General features: G+C 34.8%; 1 protein-coding gene across 12 annotated transcripts in view; it reads right to left on the minus strand.

The window, feature by feature from the left end:
• HERC1 (HECT and RLD domain containing E3 ubiquitin protein ligase family member 1) overlaps positions 1-25,326 on the minus strand; it is a 291,819-nt gene that overhangs the window by 162,450 nt on the left and 104,043 nt on the right. For all 12 annotated transcript variants that reach the window (XM_077128149.1, XM_077128154.1, XM_077128157.1 and 9 more), the window contains 6 exons: positions 23,546-23,767; positions 12,951-13,103; positions 12,689-12,821; positions 9,605-9,796; positions 6,740-6,961; positions 4,710-4,883 (listed from right to left, as the gene is read on the minus strand). In XM_077128149.1, the coding sequence (XP_076984264.1) occupies positions 4,710-4,883; positions 6,740-6,961; positions 9,605-9,796; positions 12,689-12,821; positions 12,951-13,103; positions 23,546-23,767 (1,096 nt within the window). The remainder of the gene's footprint in view (positions 1-4,709; positions 4,884-6,739; positions 6,962-9,604; positions 9,797-12,688; positions 12,822-12,950; positions 13,104-23,545; positions 23,768-25,326) is intronic.

Below are 25,326 nucleotides of genomic sequence, written 5' to 3' on the forward strand. Positions count from 1 at the left end.
CTTTCCCCCTAAGATCAGGAACAAGACAAGGATGTCCACTATCACCACTATTATTCAACATTGTGTTGGAGGTTCTAGCCAGAGCAATTAGACAAGAAAAAGAAATACAAGGCATCAAAATTGGAAAGGAAGAAGTAAAACTATCACTGTTTGCAGACGATATGATACTATACGTAGAAAACCCAGAAAAATCCACAACAAAACTACTAGAGCTAATAAATGAGTACAGCAAAGTAGCAGGCTACAAGATCAACATTCAAAAATCTGTAGCTTTTCTATACACTAGTAATGAACAAGCTGAGGCGGAAATCAAGAAACGAATCCCATTTACAATCGCAACTAAAAGAATAAAATACCTAGGAATAAATTTAACCAAAGAGACAAAAAACCTATATAAAGAAAACTACAAAAAACTGCTAAAAGAAATCACAGAAGACCTAAATAGATGGAAGGGCATACCGTGTTCATGGATTGGAAGACTAAATATAATTAAGATGTCAATCCTACCTAAACTCATCTACAGATTCAATGCAATACCAATCAAAATCCCAACAACTTATTTTTCAGAATTAGAAAAACCAATAAGCAAATTTATCTGGAAGGGCAGGTTGCCTCGAATTGCTAAAAACATCTTGAGGAAAAAAAAGCGAAGCTGGAGGTCTAGCGATGCCGGACTTTAAGGCATATTATGAAGCCACAGTGGTCAAAACAGCATGGTATTGGCATAAAGATAGATATATCGACCAATGGAATCGAATAGAGTGCTCAGATATAGACCCTCTCATCTATGGACATTTGATCTTTGATAAGGCAGTCAAGCCAACTCACCTGGGACAGAACAGTCTCTTCAATAAATGGTGCCTAGAGAACTGGATATCCATAAGTAAAAGAATGAAAGAAGACCCGTATCTCACACCTTATACAAAAATTAATTCAAAATGGATCAAAGATCTAAACATTAGGTCTAAGACCATAAAACAGTTAGAGGAAAATGTTGGGAGATATCTTACGAACCTTACAACTGGAGGCGGTTTTATGGACCTTAAACCTAAAGCAAGAGCACTGAAGAAAGAAATAAATAAATGGGAGCTCCTCAAAATTAAACACTTTTGTGCATCAAAGAACTTCATCAAGAAAGTAGAAAGACAGCCTACACAATGGGAGATAATATTTGAAAATGACATATCAGATAAAGGTCTAGTATCCAGAATATATAAAGAGATTGTTCAACTCAACAACAAAAAGACAGCCAACCCAATTACAAAATGGGAAAAAGACTTGAACAGACACCTACCAGAAGAAGAAATACGGATGGCCAAGAGGCATATGAAGAGATGTTCAATGTCCCTGGCCATTAGAGAAATGCAAATCAAAACCACAATGAGATATCATCTCACACCCACCAGAATGGCCATTATCAACAAAACAGAAAATGACAAGTGCTGGAGAGGATGCGGAGAAAGAGGCACACTTATCCACTGTTGGTGGGAATGTCAAAGGGTGCAACCACTGTGGAAGGCAGTTCGGCGGTTCCTCAAAAAGCTGAATATAGAATTGCCATACGACCCAGCAATACCATTGCTAGGTATCTACTCAAAGGACTTAAGGGCAAAGACACAAACGGACATTTGCACACCAATGTTTATAGCAGCGTTATTTACAATTACAAAGAGATGGAAACAGCCAAAATGTTTCCATCAGAAGAATGGCTAAACAAACTGTGGTATATGCATACAATGGAATATTATGCAGCTTTAAGACAAGATAAACTTATGAACCATGTAATAACATGGATGGACCTAGAGAATATTATGCTGAGTGAATCCAGCCAAAAACTAAAGGACAAATACTGTATGGTCCCACTGATGTGAACGACATTCGAGAATAAACTTGAAATATGTCATTGGTAACAGAGTTCAGCAGGAGTTAGAAACAGGGTAAGACAATGGGTAATTGAAGCTGAAGGGATACAGACTGTGCAACAGGTCTAGATACAAAAACTCAAAAATGGACAGCACAATAATACCTAATTGTAAAGTAATCATGTTAAAACACTGAATGAAGCTGCATCTGAGCTATAGGGTTTGTTTTGTTTTTGTTTGCTTGTTTGTTTGTTTGTTGTTGTTTTTTACTATTATTACTACTTTTATTTCTTTTCTTTATATTAACATTTTATATCTTTTTCTGTTGTGTTGCTAGTTCCTGTAAACCGATGCAAATGTACTAAGAAACGATGATCATGCATCTATGTGATGATGTTAAGAATTACTGAGTGCATATGTAGAACGGTATGATTTCTAAATGTTCTGTTAATTTCTTTTTTTTTCTTTCCGTTAATAAAAAAATAAAAAAATAAAAAAAAAGCAAACTAAAGTGAAACACTTTGTTGTGTTTTAAATTTAGCAGTAATTATTCTCCTATGCAATTTTTAAAGCAGTAGGTTCTTTTAAAAACCTTCAGTTCACATCAAGCACTACAGAATGCTTTCACTATTCAGGTATAAAGTCTGTGCTATTCACAGTAAACAAACAATTCAGCAAATGGAGCCAAATGAAAGTTTCTAATTACCATAAGTCTAAATTTTTAAAGTTGTCTAAATTTAAAAAGTTCTCATTACAATAGAACCTGCAATAATGTGACATAAAAGAAAACTCAATTGTACTTCTAAAGCACATGATGAGAATATCAGACAAATAAGAGAATATCAGAAAATACACTTTAGAAAGTAAATTTTTTTTCTCTTCCATCAACTTTTCACCTCCGGTAGAAGACAACACAACAGAATGAATGAATAAGAGATAAACAATCCAGAGTGATGCCCCAATAAATCCCAGAGTGATTTGAACAGTGAATAAAAAAAGTATTTGCAAAGTCCCCTTTGGGGAATGATGTGAGAAAGGGAGGAAATTCAACTTCCTCAAGTTGAATTCTTGATATTCTCTCAAGCAGTGTGGACAACCAAAGCAAAAGGCTGAGTGAGCCCCGAATCTTCGGGTTTCTTCATATGAAACTTAATCCCACAAAGGATAAATCAAGCCTACTTAAAATTAGGCCTAAGAGTCACCCCCAAGACAGCCTCTTTTGTTGCTCAGATGTGGCCTCTCCAGCCAACACAACAAGCAAACTCACTGCTCTCCCCTGTCTACACAGGACATGACTCCCAGGGATGTGGACCTTCCTGGCAACGTGGGACAGAAATTCTAGAATGAGCTGAGACTCAGAATCAAGGGATTGAGAAAACCCCTAGAATAAGCTGAGACTCAGCATCAAGGGATTGAGAAAACATTCAACCAAAAGGGGGAAGAGTGAAATGAGACAAAATAAAGTGTCAATGGCTGAGAGATTCCAAATAGAGTCAAGAAGTTATCCTGGAGGTTATTCTTACACGTTAAATAGATATCACCTTGTCAGTCAAGATGTAATGGAGAGGCTGGAGGGAAATGTAGAGCTGTGTTCCAGTAGCCATGTTTCTTGAAGATGATTGTATAATGATACAGCTTTCACAATGTGACTGTGATTGTGAAAACCTTGTGTCTGATGCTCCTTTTATCTACCTTATCAACAGACAAGTAAAACATACAGAATAAAAATAAATAATAGGGGGAACAAATGTTAAAATAAATTTAGATTGAAATGCTAGTGATTAATGAAAAGGAGGGATAAAGGGTATGGTATGTATGAATTTTTTTCTGTTGTCTTTTTATTTCTTTTTCTGAATTGGTGCAAATGTCCTAAGAAATGATTATGATGATGAATACGCAACTATGTGATGATATTGTGAATCACTGATTTTATATGTAGAACAGAATGATCATAAGTTAAGAATGTTTGCATTGGTTGTTATTTTTTTTAATTAAAAAAGAATATTATATATTTTAAAAAATAAAATAAAAGATAAACAAAAGGGATGAGATAAAACTTTCAAAGGGATCATCTCATCAATATTTAAAATATCTCAAAAATATATATTTCATTTCACAAATATACAAAATGAAAGACTACAAAAGCAAAAATGTATTTACTTTCACCATTTTTATAATAGAAGGGAGAAAATACAAAGAAATGGGGGGAAACTAAAAATAGGTTAAGATAAAATAACCTGAAGAAAGACAACGAGGGATATAAAATTTTGAACAAACCAGGTCAATGTTAAAAAGGAAAACATGGACACACTAAAGAAATCAGGTACATCCTTTGAAAAACTGGTATGTAAAATTAATTTTAACTAATACCACTACACACTTGTATAGTACTTTACTACTATACTTAATAGTATACTTCATCTCAAAATATTATCTTCACCAGCAAATAAGTAAACTTAGAGCTTAGACCCTTAAATACGCATCCTTTCAATTCTTATAACCAGGCTTGCACAGGGAAGAAATTAATTTAACAGACTCTTACAACAGATCTATTTACATAACATGGAATCCTTTAGCACAATGATCACCTATGAATATATATTTTATATAAATATTAATTTTCACACAATGGGTTTGCTTCAAGTGGAATATATGTATATAATAAAATACCTAGCTTTGCCACAAAGAGATAAAACAAATTTTTGAAATACGTTTTTGTATAAGAACTTTTTCTAGAAAAACTAATAGGGTGAAACCTGTGATTTTCTAATCATATCTATTATTACATATTTATTAATCAGCATTATGAGCTAACTGCATATTTACCTCTTCTGTCCTTCATCTTACCTTTACTAACAGCATAATCCTGCATGCTGACCCACAGGCTTCGGGCAGGCTCTTTTGAACAACCCAATGCCAAATCCACATAGACAGCAACTTCAGGTCGCAATTTGTAGTCAAAAGGTTTCTGTTCTTCATTACCTGAAAGAGCCACTTCTAAAAGGCAGCTCATACATTTGTCTAAAAAAATAATAATAATAAATTACTCAAGTTATCAATTTTAAGCCTTATTCATATTGATGTTACAAGTAAAATCTTACCACATTTATTTAATGCATATGAAATGATATATTTCAAACCATTTAAGTAAATGCTATAAAGTCCTTTAATTGAAGACAGTACCAGTACTCTCACTGTCCCCAGAAAGTGTTCAGAAACATGGCTAGGGAATTATTCTGGCATTTGGATGGACAGGGGTCAGGGATCATGATCTCCTAATGTCAACACAGTCTTACATAACAAAGAATTATCTTATTGGAAATGAAATGGCAGCCTCATTGAGAAACATGGGACCACTGGGAAAGACACCAAACAAGAATCTCTTTTTCTTTCCAGACTTAAGGGAAAGCAATTAGGTAAATATGATCTAAGAAAGATCAAAGATATCATGAACAATTTTCAATTAATATTTATATTTGTATGGGGGGGGGGTCCTAACTTTTCAGTGGGACTTTTGGCACCCAGAATTCATTTTCCATTTAAAAATCAAACAAAACAATGCCCTAAATGATAGTCAGATTCCTGGGTTAGTACCAAAAGTCAATTTAATCCCTATAATATAAATGAATTATCATACATTCATAATTTTACAAAGGACAGTCTCTTTTTCCTAAAATATACAAGTGGTTAAACATAAAATACAATATTTTAATAATTTCATTATTTTATAATTTGAAAACAAATTAATTTTATTCATATTAAAGGCTAGTAAATATAACAACAGAAATACGAGAAGATAAAGAGATCGATACTTTTTTCTCAGGACACTGGGACATCACAGGGTCAAGACAATTTAATCACTAATTCTAGGATTAAAAAAACTAGAATCATCTTTATGTTAAATATCCCTTTAAAATTTATGATTTTTTTATATATAAATGTATCATAAGCACCAGTCTAGCATTAATAAGCCATAGCTAGAATTACTTCTGGTCCATAAATGAAATTATGAATGTGCATTCTATTTGAAAAAGAGGGAAATCTTCAACTATTCCTCCACCCTCACTCTCCAAATCCCCCAAGCAGACTCTTTCTCCAATTTTATTTTGGTTTCTCTTTTATCTCTTTTAATCTCTCTTAGACTTTCCTTCTTGGGCACTCTCTGAGTCTCTTTCTCTTAACAGGGAAATATTATATCCAACAAGACCTATCAATTCAACCCACCATTTTATAGAATCAAAATTAGAGGCCCAGAGATTAAAAAACTAATCCTAAATAAGACAACTAGATCATTTGTTAAAATATTAGAGAAGTTCTCATGTTTGGTCTAAGAACTAGCCAGCCAATAAGTTGACATTGGAGTGAGGCAGGAAAGGGAAACCCCATGGTACCATAAATAGGAGGAAGAAAATGCAGACTCACACAATGTAACACAAGCATGAAAGCAGGACAGGCCGGGAGAAGGGTTGCCACTCACATCTGAGGGGTGTTTGAAAAGAGTGTAGGTTTAAGTCATAGTAAGCACCCCTGCAGTGCTTTCCATTCTATGAGGCAATTTCACAACCCTGAATCTCAAAACATAAGTAATTAAGAATTTTCCCATTATTATAACTTAGATGACACTCCCCAAATTACTGATAAATAATGACAGAATGGGGACCAGAACCTACATTTTCTTAGGTCAGTAGCTTTTTTTCCCTACACCATGTAGCAGAATTTAACTTTTCCTAAGAGCTTCAAGTTGCAATCTTACATTTACTACACTGCTGATGTTGTATTTGTTTCCTATCAGTTCTCTACCCAGCAACCCCAAATAAATTTCCAACAGAGGTATAAGCACAAGCATATATTTTAAACATTGCAGAAAAGCACTTTACCTAACTGAGGTGTGTCCATTTCTACACCGTCACTGAAAAGCGGTGTTTTCATCCAATATGCAGTGTCCTGTTCTTCTGGAGACACTGGGGAGCCTTGAAGCATGCCACCAAGGCACCGTCCAATAAGCAGAGCAATTGTTCTTTCCAGATCCACCAGCCACACCCAGGACTGGGCTGGCTGAGATAATGGTATGCCAGCAGGATCAATCAGTTCTGGCCCTCCTAAAGATAAAATCATTAGTAATCATGTCTTTATTTGGTACTTGTAAGATTCAAAAGCCTTCTTGTGGTCTTCTACTGCACTGCAATATGAAATTGAAGTAAATAATTTCATAATGTAAGGAAAATTATAATACTTTTTATATATACTCTTCTTATCAGGATAATTTAAAATATATTCAAAGAAATTATGCTATCAAATAAAAACGTCTTTTGTAAAGTTACTAACTTTAAGATATACACTAAAACAATGTACAACAAAATTATTCCAAAGGATTCCATTCTTGCTTTTCATTATGCAGATCATCCATTTCACCCTCTTTAGTGAGTACTTGAGGCAGCTCACTCCTACATAATCAACACAAGAGATAATCCACTGAAACAATATTTAACCATAAAGGTAAGAACAAATATTGAATATTTCATTTAAAAAAAATAGAGATGAATAAATAAAAAAACTGGCCATTTGAAAAAACTAATATAATGGACAAACATTTAATAAAATTAATCAATAAAAAGATGGTGTGCTGGTTTGGAGCTGTTATGTACCTGAGAAAAAGCCATGTTTTTTTTTTTTTTTTTTTTACATGGGCAGGCTCCAGGAATCACACCATGGCAGGCAAGAACTCTGCCTGCTGAGCCACTGTGGCCCGCCCAAAGCCATGTTTTTTTAATCCATTCTTGTAGGTACAGACCTTTCGTGGCTGGGACCTTTTGATTAGCTCATTTCAACTGAGGTGTGACCCGGCCCATTCAAGGTGGGTCTTTATCCTTTATTGGAGTCCTTTATGAAAGTATAACAGGCAAAGACATTTGGAGAGAGCTTAGAGAGATACAACCCCCAGGTGAAGCAAGTGAGGACCCACAGGAGCTGAGAGAGAAGGCCACTGAAAACAACAGAACCCCAGAGTGAAGAAGACATTGGCCATATGCTTTCCCATGTGACAGATGAACCCCAGAGGCCAGCAGCCTTTCCTGAGAGAAGGTACCTTTTTCTTGATACCTTAATTTGGACTTTTCCATCACCTTAGAACTGTAAATTTGTAAACTAATAAATCCCCATTGTAAAAGCCAACCCATTTCTAGTATACTGCATTCCAGGAGCTTTTTGGCAAACTAAAACAGATGGCATAAATTGGGAATTAAAAAAAAAAAGGATGTAACTGCAGATACAATAAAGATTAAAAAAAGAGTGAGTATTATGAACGATTTTATGACAATAAATTTGAAAACCAACAAAATGGCATTCCCTAGAAAAATATCAACTTCCAAAGTAGATCTGAGAAGAAATCTACTGAAAAAGCTGAAAAAGAAAAATAACCATAAGAAAGAGAACTAGTAGCCAAAGTCTATCTATAATAACCACCCGGGTCAATAGTTTTATAGGTAAATTCTTATAAACTTCCCAAAAGAGATAATCCCTATCTCACACAAATTATCTCATAGAAGAGAAAAAGAAAAGATCTCAAACTCAAGATATAAGATCAGTATAATTTTGGTAGTAAAACTGCCAAGGACAGCATGAAAAAGGAACATTACAGAAAAAATATCAGTGATGAAAACACACACAGCAATCCAAAATAAAATGACACCAAACTCACCTGATACAAAGTAAAGTGAATATGAGAAACTTCTGACTCTTTAGAAAAAGAAGAATAACCCTATCAACCTAATCAGCATTGTAATGGAGTTGTAAATTCATCTAAACTCAGTGATCACAGAATCATACGGTGTTAAAGCATTCTAGAAAATCAAGGCTCTTAGAAGTTCGAAGTCACTTGCCCAAGATTACACAAGAAGTTGCTAGCAGAGTCAAGACTAAAATCTAGATCTCTTTATGCTTCAGCTCAGGATTCTTTCCAGTAAAACAAGTGGCCTCACTTAAACCTGAAAGTTTTTAAGTTTTCAGTGATAACTCCTTTGATGGCCTTAGAATGACTCCAGTAAAAAAAAAAAAAAAAAAACAACACTGATTTTATTCTTCCAGACATAACATTTTAAGCTATATTCAATTATCCATAATCACCAACATTTTACAAATAAAGAATATATCCAGGCACTATGCCTAAAATCGAAATCAATGTCCTATAAAGTACCTAAAAAGAAAAACAATGAATGATAGTTTTTAGTTTCCATCTTTCACAATCAGTTATCTATATATGCAAACAAAATACAAAATATTTTAAAGCCAGAGATTTAAAATTTTAAGTCTTTGTATTTAAGTAACAAAATGTTTTAACTGAATCAAAGAATCCACTGATTGGTAGATGCATCATTATTTCAAATACTTCTAAGGAAAAAAAGTGCTGCTGATTAAACTATAACACCAAAGATTTCCTATCATCCATTATAAGTGCACTCCAATTTCAACATGTCAAAATCTGAAAACAATGTGTTAAAATTGATGAAATACAGTGTCAAAATCTAATAACCATAAAGACCCTTTGTATATGACTCTCACATACACAGAGGAGCAACTTAAGTGGTCCATCTCCTCTGCCTGCTTTAGACTAAAATCCTAAAAGATAACAACTTTATCTTTTTGATCACACAGAACACCGCCATGCAGATATAATTTACTTAATTTATACAAGAGGAACAACTTTTATCAAAAGCTTTATTTATTCTTTTACTATCTTTGCTTACCATGAAGAGGCCACTGTAACTCTTGGTCCTCTAAAAGAGCAGCAGCAGGCAGGAGTCTGTTAAGGCAATCAAGAGGTGGCAACAGGTCTAGTAGGTAACTCAATAAAGGTCGAGCCACTGACACTGGGAGTAACAGCAGGGAGTTAACAATTTGGCAGAGCATACTCCCTGCAGCTGAGACGTATATCACATCTATGAAGGGTAAGAAATATAACATGGATCAATTATTTCAAACTTAAAAAAAAAAAACCTGAGACATGCCATTTTAGACTATACTTTTCTTTTTATTATTAGAGAAGTTGTAGGTTTACAGAGAAATCATGCCTAAGATAGACAGTCCCTATAAACTACCCGTGATAGTTAGATTCATGTGTCAACTTGGCCACGTGATGGTATCCAGTTATTTGGTCAAGCAAACACCAGCCTATCAACTGCTGTGAGCACACTTTGTAGACTTAAATCTACATTAAATCATAATAAGCCTGTTGATAGCATCTATGGCTGATTTACATGTGTAGTCAGCTAAGAGGAGTGTCTTCCATAATAAGCGATGTTTAATCTAATCAGTCAAAGGCTTTAAAGGAAAAGCCAGGAGAGAGTCTCCACTTCAGCCAACCAGCCTCTCCTGGGAAATTCATGAAAGACCTTCATCAGAGTTGCCAGCTCACAGCTTACCCTACAGAATTTGGACTCATACATCCCCATAGTTGCAAGAGGCACTTTTATAAAATCTCATATTTATAGATACCTCCTGCTGGTTCTATTTCCCTAGAGAGCCCTGAATACTATACTACCTTGTCATTAATACCTTGCTTTAGTGTGGTACATTTGTTACAATTCATGAAAGAACACTTTTATAATCTAACAACTCTTCATTGAGTACCTACTTGGTAGCTTGTGTGGTACTAGTATTTACTCACTTTCTGACAGTGCCACCAAGAAATATTTTGTAGGAAAGCGCACATATCCTCCATACCAACAAATTCAAAGGATTATAGCTGCTTCCCTTAAAAATGTATTATGAATTTCTCATTCGCAAATTTATCCTCATTTATAAATTTACTCAAGAAATGTTGTTGAGTACCTACAACATCCCAGACACTATGTGAGGTAAAAGAGAGATACAGCCATGAAGAAAGCAAACAAAAATACCTGCCCTCATAATGCTAACATTCTAGTGAGGGAAGCCTTTGATATTTCAAAAATCTAATTTCCTTTTTTATTAAGATAACACTAAAAAACATGTCTTTTTATTATCTGTATTGGTTTCAAATCAATTTTGCTTCAATATTTCACTCTGGTAATTCAGGAAAAAAAGAGTAAGTTACTTAAAATTACCTTTATAACATAACAAAGCATATTAGTTTCAAATTATTCATTCATATTTTTACCAAACATTACTGAACACCCACTATGTGCCACACTCTGTATTAGCACTGGAGACACGGGTGAGGGGACAAGACCTGGTTAATGCCCCTGAGATGCTTGCAGTCTAGTGGGAATAGACATACAATTAAAGTGAAGCAATTATAATACCTCTCCAGATAAGAGGAAAAATCTGGTGACCAGAGGTTGTGAACCATGCATCCTAGTCTTTGAGATCAAGATGTCCCTCTCCTGTATGATAATAAAATAATGTCTAAACTGAGATCTAAAGAATAAATAGGAATCAGCTGTGTGTGTAAGGATGTACATTCCAGGTAGATGAACAATACTGCAAAAGATTCAGAAAAGAAAAAGTTTGAACAAGTCCTTTGAGAATCAGCAAGTAGTTCACTATGGTTGGATTTTACAGTGCAGGTTTGGTAGGAAAGGAAGGAATGGTGGGGGTACGATAGAAAATAACAACAGGAGGGTAAATGAAAATGAAAAGGAAATCTGGGGCCAGATCATAAAAAGCCACTTATGCGATTCTAAAGAACTGGGTCTTAATCCTATTGGCAATGGGGAAATCACAGAAAGATTTTTTTAAGACATGGAGTTGAGTAATTAGATTTGTATTTTGGAAAACACGCCCCCAACCACCATGACTGCCTATGGTCATAGTGTAAAGACTGACAAGAAAACGGGGCATGTCTGGAGGCAAGGAGACCAGTTAGGAGACTGGTATAGTAGTTCAGTCAAGACAATATAGACCTAAATAAAAGTGATAGTAGAGGGCACAGAAGAAAGAAAAAGGATACTACTAGTACTAAGAAAATGGAGCCAATGGTCAGGTTTCTTTTAGAAAGCTCATTGTCTTACTTACGTTTGGGGGCAGGGAGGATGATTCAGAGACGAGCTTAGATTAAACATATTACATTTTAGTTGACTGTGGAACAGCTAAACGTAGGTACCTAGCAAGCAATGATTTCAGTTTTTTAGTTTGTTTATTTTATTTTTTCAGTGAGGGAACTTCAGAGAAGAGTTCCGTTTAGGACATACTACATTTTAGTTGCCTTTGAGACAATGAAGAAAAAGCATCCAGTAGGCAAATCAAGGAAAAGGCTTTAGTACTCAGGAAAGGAAGTCTCAACTAAATACAGATTTGGTAGTCATCAACATACAAAATGGAGGTTAAAGGCACTAGGACTAGATAAGATCATTCGGGGAGAAAAGATTGAAGGCAAAATTCAGAGGATCTTCAACATTGAAAGATATGTCCAAGGAAGAGGGGTCTAGAGGAGCCCACTGAAAAATAGCAGACAGATATGAGACAAAATAGGATGAGGAATACACAGAAATCCAAAAAGAAAGCATTCCAAGAAGGAAAGAGGGACACAGTGGCAAATACTGAAAAAAGGGAGGGAAATAAATAAATAAAAATCTCACTCCATACCATTTAAAATTAATCTTTTTAGTTTATATTCTCCAGTACCATCAAATTAGGCTTTTGTCATTCCAAATAGAATCTTTAAGATCAATCAGATTGCTCACTGTTATTATCACCCCCAAACCAAAATCAAAAGGATTTTCAATTGAAAGGAGATTCAAGAAATCATTCCTCTTCTACCAGAGGCTTCATATTCTCTTAGGGCTTTAAAAAGGATAATGACCCTTGCTTTCCAAACGGGGATTAAATTTGAAACCCAATACCACACACACCTCTTAATTTTTCTCCAACGCTGCCATTCCAAGGGCTTTCTTTGAGCAAATTTGCAGAACGCGAATAAATATCTGTGGCATGAGGCAACAAGAGCTGGAGATGTTTATGAAGTAATGCCACACTGCTTGAGTTCTGAAGGGAAAAAAGTTTCCTGAATTACTACTTTGAAATATTCAAGGTCCAAAAAAATTCATGGAATTCCCAAATAGCTGAGTTTTTGAGGACCCCAATGCATCACCAAAAATGCAAAGAATCATGTACCTCACTAATGTTATTGATATGGCAAAATGCCAGCAGTTGTTTTTGTAGTGAACACAGCAATTCATGAAGATGAGCAGGCTGACTATTCTCCGATGATGATGTTCCAAGTAGAAATTTATCACTATTCTTTTCCAGCTCCCCAAATGCTTGATCCTAAAATGATATAAAGATTATATCTGAAATATCTGAAAATGAAAGTAATGCCCCACCATAAATCATTCTGACTTAAGAATCATTATCTTCTCTCTCCAAACTATCAATTTTTAAATCCTGGCTATAACCCTAATAAATGGTAAGGTTTGACAAGCAATTTCAATTTGGCTTCCATTAATAAAGTAATGCACGTTACTCTATAGAAACTTTGGAAATACAAAAATCAAGAAAAAGCAAAATAGTACTATTACCCAAAGATAGCATGTTTCAACACTGTGACCCTATCGCTTTCTAGGCCTTCTGCATAAACATTTCATGTTTGTGAATTTCTAAGAACACAATCCTTACAAATTAACTTTCTTCTGATGATAAAATAAATAACTGGACTAAAGAAAAATGACAACTAAATACAATGTGTGATTCTGAATTGAATCCTTGATTACAGGCAGGTGTTGCTATAAAGGACATAATTGAGACAACTGTAGAAATTCAAGTATAGAGTGTTTATTAGATAATAGCACTATTATCAGCGTGAAATTTCCTGACATTAATCACTGTTCTGCCATTTCATAAGAGAATGATCTTGTCCTTGCCTGCCCATGTAAAAAAAAAAACAAAAAAAAAACTACATACTTATTGCATGCTTAAGTATTTAAAGGTAGGAGGCATGATATCTGCAATTTACTCTCAAATTATTAAGAATAAAAAAAAATAGAGCAAATCTGGGTGAAAGGTACAGGAGAATTCTTTGAATAATTCTTGTAACTCCTCTATTTTAAATTATTTCAAGATAAAAAGTTAAAAAAAAAGTTCAGTATAAAAATGCCAAAACTATGTAAAAAAGAAAGTTAAAATCACCATTTAGCCAACCACACTAAGAAAAATATTAATAATAATTTTTGATGCATTTCTTTCTTGGTATTTTGTGTTTTTGTTTCCATTGTACTATATATTCTACTTTTAATCTTGCTCTTTTTTCAAGAAATTCGTATATATTTGTTACATTTCCATAAACCATGTGAATATAAAATTTAAATCATAGACCATTTAGCACATATAATTTACTTAACAGTTGTTTCCATTTTTTATTTCCTATGAATAATCATGTAATGAACATCTTTGTGCATAAAGTTTGGTCTATGTTTACGATTTCAGAACATATTTAAGGCCATTGCTTTATAAGCACAATTAAAATTTGCCAGATAAACACCATTATTTTAAAATTTAGACCATGACTAATCTGCTTTAAATTAAATAAAAAAACAATCATTTATTATTATATCCCAAAAGAAGTAAATATTTTAATTATTTCCATTTTCATATAATGGACATACCTACCTCAGTCCTGACATAAGCAAGCTACTATTTTAACGTAGCATAAATGTTCCTTAGAACTTTGGAAAACAGTTTCAGTCATTAACAAACAGATATACTGTTGCCACTCCATATACAACCATTACATCCTATAGCTATCAAACATCAGATCAAATTTGCATTCTCAAGTCCGAAAGAAAACAACTCTACAAAAACAATTTCCACTTTGAGTGAAAAATTTTTAATGTGGGCAGAGCAGAGCACTGAGACTTATGTAGAAGAAAAAGAATATGCAGATGCAGCCCTGAAGAGGCTTAGGGGGCAATATGAAATGATACACAACCAATTCAAAGTGAATCCACACAGTACATTTTGATCCTAAAAGTGCTGAGAGGCATAAGTATGTGCAGCTATTGTCACGTGGTTAGTTAGGGTTAATAGAAAAAGGCTTCCTAGAAATCACAAGTTGGCAGAAAGGAAGAACAAGGAAAAGATAGGTTTACCAGGAACAATGCTGGGATGAAAATGGTGTATTAAGGAGGTTAATTTAATATAATGAGGTTATTTAATACAACAAGGTTATTCCAGCAGCTGAAAGATGCTGAGGAAAGACCAGCAATAGTGACAACAGATACAGTATTTTTATTACATTAGGTCATAATGACCTGGGTTAGAACCATAGAAATGAAAAAAAAAAAAAAAGAGGATGAATCTAGGAAATACCATGGAGTAAAAATGTATGGCCTTCTGCAGTGATATATTTATGATAAGAGAAAAACTGCCAACCAAGAATCCAATATATGGCAAAATTGTCCTTCAAAAATTAAGGTGACATCAAGGGGCATACAAAAAATTGAATAAACCTTGGGGACAATGGGCTGTGCAGAATGGGTCAGAAACAAACAAACAAATATGCTAAAGGGTCTCTCACAAAATACTAATAAAAAAATGAGAGCATGGATTTTGGGACATTATAGCAGCCACATTTGGTCTGAAGTTGTGGATGTTTTTCTGGATTCTGAGACACTGAGCTATATGCATATCAGCTGGTATTTCCCTGGAACTTCTGAGTAGCTCTGGGATACCTGGGTCCCAGAAATGGAGTGCTGCAGACCCGAAAGTTAGCATGGCTATATATAACACAAAGTAACCGAGAAAGAGATCAAGCCTCAATTAACAGTTCAAAATGAAGCCAATCTGGCTGGGTCTAAGACAAATTAGAGTGCAGGGTAAAAGATGATAGTGTATGTACTTTACACCTTTAGCTGCTATATAAGATCAAAGGCAGAGAGGTTTATTATGTCTAGAACTAAATTTTCTATAACTGGTAGTCTGAATCAGCCTCTCTGGAGGGCTCATTTAGACAGCCTGGACTCCTAGAGTCCAGAACAGGAATGAGGCTTTGTAATTCTCTACGGCTTGGTGCAGTGCCAAGATACATCAGACTATGGTTGGCTGATAATTAAAAAGAATTGGTAGTAAAAGATAAATAAATAAATAAATAAATAAGCATTGGTAGAACTGTAGGTCAATGAGAGAGAGGATAAGGGGATGTATGAGTGTTTTTTTTCCTTTTTATTTATTTTTCTGGAGTGATGCAAATATTCTAAAAATGATAATGATGAAGAATACACAACTATGTGATGATATTGTGAGCCACTGATTGTACAATATGGTTGTACTGCACATGCGTGGATATTTCTCAATAAAAATATTCTTTAAAAAAGTATCGTTATTAAGTCCAGAATGGGGATTATTAGTTCTGGATTTCGAAAGGCTGTTTTATATACTTAATCTGGTATTTACAGATAAGAATGAAGCCGAGCAGGTTGGGATTAAAGTAATTCAGAATGCAGGGGTAAGAAAGACTATCTATATTTTAGAACCACACATATTCTTTAAGATCAATGGAAGAAAGGTTTATTTGGTTGGAACTGAAATTTTCTGTAGCACATAATCTAACTCAACCTATCTGTATAGCTCATCTGAACAATGAAATACAGGGTGCCCAGAATAAGAAAGAGGTCCTTTAATTCTGCATAGATTATGTGATGCCTGGATACATCCTACAGTATATTCTGGAGGACCTCTTTTTGTTGCTCAGATGTGGCCTCACTCTCTCTAAACCCAACTCTGCAAGTGAAATCATTATCCTCCCCCCTACGTGGGACATGACATCCAGGGATGAATCCAGACCTGGCACTGTGGGATCAACCATTTCATCCTGACCAAATGGGGGGAAAGAAGTGTAATTAATAAAGTATCAGTGGCAGAGAGAGTTCAAATAGAGTTGAGAGGCTACTTTGGAGGTTGCTCTTACACAAGTTTCAGGTAGACCTTGCTACCTATCATAACCAGCCAACCCCAATGAGGAACATTCCAGCCAGTCCCAGAGAACACCTAGGACAATTTATAAGATTCCACAAGGGTTCTAGGCACTAGCGTAACTTGCCAGAAACCTACAAACTCCAGATGGGTCCCTGGTCCAGATAAGTCCTGAAACATTGCCCAGCTTCTCCAGAACATCAGACAGTTCCATCTCCCTACCCCATATTAGTGACAGACCCTTCCAATATCAAAAATTTAGAATTGCCATAGCCCAAACAACCCCAATGAGAGGTATGGAAAGATCAAAGGTGATGGTGGAATTATACATGGAAGATAGGACTTAACAAATGAATATGAATGCTGAATCATTTTATTGATATCTCTTTTAGTCTCCAGTATTTTAGAGTAGCTAAAAGTAAAAACCTAAAATTGTGAAATTGTAACCCAAGGGAGAAATTGCAAGAGAAATCAGTATATATCTCAAAGAAAATGAAAATGAGGACACAACATATCAAAACTTATGGGACATACACAAACAGTGCTGAGAGGGTAATTTATTGCCCTAAACACCTATATCAAAAAAGAAGAAAGAGCAAAAATGGAAGACTTAACAGCTCCCCTCAAGAAACAGAGAAAAAGCAGTAAACTGAAGGAAACAGAAGAAAAGAAATAACAAAGGTTAGAGGAAAAAATAACTCTATAACATGAAAACAATAGAATTATCAAAACCGGATGTTGGTTCTTTGACAAAATCAATACAATCGATGGCCCCTTAGCTAGGCTGAGAAAGAAAAAAAAGAGAGAGGATGCAAAATAAAGTCAGGTATGGGAGGGAGGACATAACTACTGACCCTGCAGAAGTAAAGAAGGCAATGAGAAGATAATATGAGCAACTATAAGCTAACAATCTAGACAACGTAGATGAAATGAACAACTTCCTAGAAAAGCAGGAACAACCAACACTGACTCAAGAAGAAATAGAAGATCTCAACAGACAAATCTCAAAAGAATGAATCAGTTATTAAAAAACTCTGAAAAAAATACAAGTCCAGGACCAAATGGCTTCCCAGGTGAATTATACCAAACATTCAAGAAAAAATTAGTACCAATTCCGCTCAAACTCTTCAAAAAAAAATTAAAGTAGAGGGGAAGCTACCTAATACATTCTATAAAGCCAACATCACCCTAAAACCAAAGCCAGGCAAAGATACTACAAAAAAATAAATTTATAGATCAATCTTCTTTAATGAATATAGATGCACAAGTCCTCAACAAAATACTTGCATATCAAATCCAACAGCACATTAAAAATATTATATACCATGACCAAGGGGCTTTATTCCAGGTATGCAAGCATGGTACAACACAAGAAAATCAATTATTGCAATACACCACATCAATAAATAAAAGCATAAAAACCACATGATCATCTTGATTGATGCAGAAAAGACATCTGACAAAATTCAGCATCCTCTCTTGATGAAAGCACTTCAAAGGATAGAAATAGATGGGAACTTCCTCAGTGTGATAAAGGAAATATATGAAAAGCACAGCTAACATCATACTCAATGGGAAAAGACTGAAAGTTTTCCCTCTAAGATCAGGAACAGACAAGGATGTCACTATCACCATTATTATTAAATAATATGCTGGAAGTTCTAGCCAGAGCAATTAGGCAAGAAAAAGAAATAAAAGCCATCCAAATTAGAAACGAATAAGTAAAACTTTTACTGTCTGCAGAGGACATGATCCTATATGTAGAAACTCCTGAAAAATCTACAGCAAAGCTACTAGAGCTAATAAATGAGTACAGCAACGTGGCAGGATACAAGATCAACACGCAAAAATCAGTAGTGTTTCTATACAATAGGAATAAGCAATCTGAGGAGGAAATCAAGAAAAAATTCCATTTATAATAGCAACCAAAAGAATCAAATATTTAGAAATAAATTTAACCAAGGACATAAAAGACCTATACATAGAAAACTATAAAACATTCCTAAAAAAAGTCAAGCAAGGTCTAAATAAATGAAAGGACATATCATGTTTATGAACTGGAAGACTAAATATGATTAAGATGTCATTTCTACCCAAATTGTTCTAGATTCAATGCAATACCAATTAAAATCCCAACAACTTACTTTATAGAAATAGAAAAACCAAATAATCAAATTTATTTGGAGTGCCCCAACAACTAAAAATATCTTGAGAAACAAAAATGAAGTGGAAGGTCACATACCACCTGACTTTAAAGCATATTATAAAGCTACAGTAGTCAAAACAAAATTTTTATAATAAAAAAAAAGCAAAAAAAAAATAGCATGGTACTGGCATAAAGACAGATAGACTGACCAATGGTATAATTTTAGGTGTTCAGAAATAGACCCTTTCATCTAAGGGCAATTGTTTTTTTTATAAGGCAGACAAGTCAATCTGGAACTCAACTTTAACAAATGGTACTTGTAGAACTGGATATCCACATTCAAACAAATGAAAGAGGACCCCATCTCACACTTTATATAAAAATTAACTCAAAATGGATCAAAGACCTAAACATTAGAGCTAAGACCACAAAAATTTTAGAAGAAAATGTAGGGAAATATCCTAAAGATCTTGTGATAGGAGGTGGTTTTCCAGACCTTATACCCAAAGCACAAGCAATGAAAAAAGAAATAGATAAATGGGATCTGCGCAAAACTGATTATTTCTGCACATCAAAGGACTTTGTCAGGAAAGTAAAAAGGCAGCCTACACAATGGGAGACAACTTTTGGGAATCATACATCAGCTAAGGGTTTACTATGCAGAATATATAAGGAGATTCTACAACTCCACAACAAAAGGACAAACAATCCCATAAAAAATAGCCAAAAGGGGTGCCAGAGTAGTTTAGTGGTAGAATTCTCATCTGCCATGAGAGAGACCTGGGTTCAATTCCCAGGCCATGCACTTCCCAAGCAAAGAAACCAAAAAACAAACAAACAAAAATTCAACAATTGGTGCTGCAATGATATTCCACGGAAAAAAGAACAAAATGTGACCCTACCACACAGCATACAAAAAAAAAAAAAGACACGGAGAGACACTTTTCCAAAGGGGAAAAACAAATGGCTGAAAAGCATATAAAAAGATGCTCAGCTTCACTAGGTTATTAGGGAAATGCAAATCAAAACTACAGTCAGATATCATCTCACATCTACTAGAATGGTCATTATCAAAAAAACAGGAGACTACACGTTCTGCAGAGGACATGGAAAAATCGGTACACTTACTCACTGATGGGAATTTAGAATGATGCAGCTGCTCTGGAAGGTAGTTTGGCAGTTCCTTAGGAAGCTAAGTATAGAATTGCTATATGATCCAGCAATTCCATTATTAGGTATATATTCAGAAGAACTAAAAGCAAGGACACGAATGGACACTTGCATACTGATGTTTGTAAGAGGCATTATTCACGATTGTCAAGAGATGGAAACAGCCCAAAATGAATCCAGAGGACATTATGTTGAGCAAAATAAGCCAAAAACAAAAGAACAAACAGTATATGGTCTCACTAATACGAATAAACGATAATGCACAAACTCTGAGAATTAAAGTTGAGAGTAAAGGTTATCAGGAGGCAGAAAGATGGTAGACATTGGACATTTGATGCTAAAGGAGTACAGAATGTTCAACAGGATTGATTGTGAAGATTCAGAAATGTATAGCACAATACTGGGTGATGGTTGCACCATATTGTAAGTATAATGAACAAAGCTGAGTGTGAGTAGGATTGAAAGCGGAAGGCTAGGGGCATGTATGACACCAGGATAAAAACTGGGACTGTGTAACTTAGTGAAACCTAGAATGGACAATGATGGTGATTAAATGTACAAATATAAGAAAGTTTTTACATGTGGGAGAACAAATGAATCTCACAATTGCAGTGTGTTAAAAATGTGAAGATATCTGGAAAAAATACAATTAATGCAAACTAGGGTCTATAATTAACAATAACATTGTAATATTCGTTCATTAATTGTACAACGCAATATAGCACAGCTAAATGTCCATAAGAGTGGGATATAAGGGAGGAGTATGGGATTCTTTCACTGGCGTTGTCTCTCTCTCTTTTTTTTCCTCTTTCCTCTTCCTTTTTCTTAGCCAAAGAAATGGAAATATTCTCATAGAAATTGTGGTGGTGAATGCTTAACTGTGTGATCACATCAGGAGCTATTGATTGAACACTTACAATGGATTGCATGGTGGGTGAATAAAAGTCTGAAAAATAGTGCTGGAGAAGATGTGGAGAGAGAGATATACCTATTCACTGTTGGTAGAGGAGAAGAATGGTGCAGCCCCTCAGGAGGGCAGTGTGGTGGTTCCACAGGAGGCTAAGTATAACCCAGATACTAGGTATATACTTGGAAGAACTAAAAGCAGGGATAGGAACAGACATTTGTACACCGGTGTTTATGGTGGCATTATTCATGATTTGAAATGCTTATGGTGGTCTAAGGATATACTGACCAATGAACGGAAGGGTGAACAGTGGGGTATACATATGATGGAATACTAAGTAGCTGTAGGAAGGAATAATGTCGTGAGGCATGCAACTGGGTGAATGAACCTTGAGGAAAGTATGTTGAGTGAAATAACGCAGAAATGAATATACATATAATGTATGGTCTCACTAGCATAAACTAACTATAATAAGCAAACTCCAAGAGTTTGAATTTGAGAGTATAGGTTATTAGGGGATAGAAAGTGGGCAGAGACTAGGCAATTGATGATTAAGGAGTACAGAATGTTCAATAAGGCTCACTATAAAGGTTCCTAGAATGTAAGATCTTACAGCAGTCACTCTATTCCTGATATTCGTAAATTTTGAGATGCTGTGCTCTTTACATATAATGCGGTAGTTCTCTGGAATTTTGGGTATCTGTGTGGCATTTGCAATTCAGAGCTAGAGTTCCTCAGCTCTGAAAGTCATCATAATTACATGGAGAATGAGATCTTGTTATTCTGTACAGGTTAAGTTAATGCCCAGATACATTCCAATGTATTTTGGACAGAAAATTAAAAAATTTTTTGCAAAGTTCCCTCCCTTGAGAGACTGGAGAAAAGCGCAGAACCATTAAACATACCTATCTGAGGAACTCTTCATACTCTCTCAAGCATTAGGGACTCCCAGTTTAACAAGCCACGCCCTTGATTTTGAGGCTTGCCCTTACGAAACTTATTTTTGCAACAGGGAAGCTAAGCCTATTTATAATTGTGCCTAAAAGTCACCCCCAGAGAACCTCTTTTGTTGTTCAGATGTGGCCTCTCTCTCTAGGCCAACTCTGCAAATAAACTCACTACCCTCCCTACTATGTGGGGCATGAGTTCCAGGGGTGTAAGTCTCCCTGGCAACATGGGCCATGATTCCCAGGGATGAACCTGGCCCTGTCATCGTGGGATCGAGAAGGCCTTCTTGACCAAAGGGGGGAAAAGAAACGAACAAAATAAAGTTTCAGTGGCTAAGATATTTCAAACAGAGTCTAGAGGGCATTCTGGAGGTTACTCTATTGCAAGCCAGATATTGTAAATTGCCAGAGTATGCTATGCTCCAACCAAAAGTATTCCTGAAAACCTAAAGAATATCCTGAGCTCTAAGACTTTACATTTTTCTTTGTAAGTTTGTTTTTTTAGAAACTTAAGGCCTCCAGATTGTTCGTGAGACAGAAAAGTCCTGAAACCCAGAAGTACCAGTCTCTCTAAGAACATCAGCCGGTTTCATTCTTCTCCCCCATAAGGTATGTCAACACCCCTATGAAGCACAAAGATGTTAAAATGGTCATTGCTCAGAAATCCATGAAGAGTGAGAGAATGATCAATTGACAAGGAGGAGGAGTAACTAAGAAATTAGGACTTAATAAATTATTATGACTATTGACTCATTATATAGATATTTCTTTTTAGTTCCTAGTGTATTAGAATAGCTAGCAGGAAATACCTGAAATTGTTGAACTGTAATCCAGTAGCTTTGACCTTTGATAACGATTGTATAACTATTATAACTTTCATTGTGTGAGCATGTGATTGTAAAAACCTTGTGACTGATACTCCCTTTAGCCAGTGTATGGGTAGATAAATAACAAAATAAAAACAAATAACACTATTATTAACAATAATCTTAATAATAATAATGGGGACAAGGTATGTGTTATTCTGGGTCTTCATTTTATTTTTATTTCTTTTTTTGGAATAATAAAAATGCTCTAAAATTGATTGTCGTGAATGCACAACTATATGATTATACTATTTGCCACTGATTGTGTACTTTGGGTGGATGGTATGTGAATATATCTCAATAAAATTTCATTAGAAAAAAACAATAAAAATACAAAACAAAACAAAGCAATCAATGGCATTCTAATACAGGGAAAGCTATAGGGACCACTGTATTGTCTCCTACTGACCAATTCATTCTTACTATCAACCACATTGTTTCATTATTACAATATTAAATCTGGAACAGTTAATCATGAAGAAGTTAATCATCTTCATCATTCTTTTTAGAAATGTTGGCTATTTTTACCTATTTATTCTTCCACATTAATATCAGAAATATTTCATAAAATTCTAAAATAAATCCCTTTGGAATTTTCAATTATATGTCATCTGGCCCACACAATATTCAGATGATCTAACATGTTCTCCTACTTGGGAGATGAAGGTGGAGACAGAGCTTTATTTATATCTTGACCTGAAGAGATCCCCAACCCCTCCAAAAGACCAGCTCTTCTCTTCTTACAAAAATGAAAAAGAGTAACTTACTGTATAAAATCCTAAATTTCTTAAGAGTGTCTTCATCAAAATTTCTGCCAGATGGGTGTCTGGATGGCAGCTCTGAATGCCATAGGGTTGATCCGACAAGCTTCCATAGCCAGTACACACAGAAGATAGGTCAGCAGCATCAGAGGGGGAGCTATAGCCAAGTAGGGAGGCCACATGGGTGTGATCTTGCAAACTTGTCAGAATGATATCCAATTGCATTCTCTAAAGAAAAATATTTCCAATGATGAAATAGGACCAAGTTAATAATTAGCTTAAAATTCATAGGAAAAAAAATTTTTAAGGGGGATACCAGGAAAATAACTATACTATGATGATAACTAATGCATTTAATATCCTCATAATCTTTTAGGGTATATATAATTGTAAGAGAAGCTGTCCAATTTGTACCATTTAGGAAAATGCAATTCACTCTCAATCCTAACAACTCAAAGGAGTTTTTTATTTCATTTTTCATTACAATACCTAAAACTCCTAAGCTAAAATGGCATGTTGTGCATAATCATTTTAGCACTGTAAGTAGGGAAGAATGTCAGCAGATAAATTATAATATACATTCTTCAACAGAATTATCAAGGGCAAATATTCTCTCTAATATTTAAAATAAATTACTTGAAATCTAACCTAATGTAAAATACTCACTGGAAGGCAGCTGTGGATATTATACTGCCTGTAAGTACCATTTTCCCCTTAAATCTATGGTTCTACAACTGATTTTTCTATTGGACTGAACAAAATGCACTCATTTTAACATGTATAGGATACTAAAACTGGAAAGAATGAGTATACTCATATCATCAAATACTTTTTCTTAACAGTCATCTCTTTTTAAACTTTTTCAAGGTTCTGGGCACAGAACCACAGTAAACATGTACCTTATGTTTAAATTCAGAATATAACAAAAAAACCAAAGCATCTCTCATTTGACATTGTAAGAGATGCTAGAAAAATGAGTCATAACTCAATAAATGTAATAGATCATTTAATAAATTACCATACAATCGCTTTACCAGGGATCATTAGAAATCTAGGTACTGTTAAATAATGTGGATTTAACAAACTCATCAAGTCAAACATTACTCCTTGAATTCATGGGAACTTATTTTTGGCTTGACTTACTAAGTGATGTTAGGACCAAACAACAAATTAAAAAACTGAAGTACTTCATGTAAAAGTAATAAAAAGCGATTTCTTTTTTTTTTTTTTTTTTTTTTGCATGGGCAGGCACCAGGAATCAAACGCAGGTCTACGCCATGGCAGGCAAGAATGCTGCCTGCTGAGCCACCATGGCCCGTCCACAAAAGTAATAAAGAACATTCATTTTTAGCTTGAGTATATTTATCAAGCCTACACCTAATATTCTAAGCTACCTGCCTCCCTCCACCTCCAGCTAATAATTAAAAACAATCAAACAAATTAGTACATATCAGTCATATTGGAAATAACAGGTGATAAGCTATCTTTGATTTTCCTGGCATTGTGTAAACAGTACTATGCTCAAAAGAAAGTAAAAATAAAGACTAGCTCCTAACAGTTTAAGAAATGATCACCAATTTTACCGGTATCAGCATTATTTGTAAATTTTTTAAAAAACTAAAAATGAATTCTTCTGAAGATGTAACACAAATAAATGCATAATTTTATTTGGACGTAATTTGTATGTCAAACATTTTATCAGGCACACTACATAGGCCTATTAGGGAAATAAATCAAACTTGCTTTACAATACCATTTCTACTATTGTTTATATAATTTCTTTCATC

This window comes from Tamandua tetradactyla, chromosome 14 (assembly GCF_023851605.1).
Source record: "Tamandua tetradactyla isolate mTamTet1 chromosome 14, mTamTet1.pri, whole genome shotgun sequence".
NCBI lineage: Eukaryota > Metazoa > Chordata > Mammalia > Pilosa > Myrmecophagidae > Tamandua > Tamandua tetradactyla.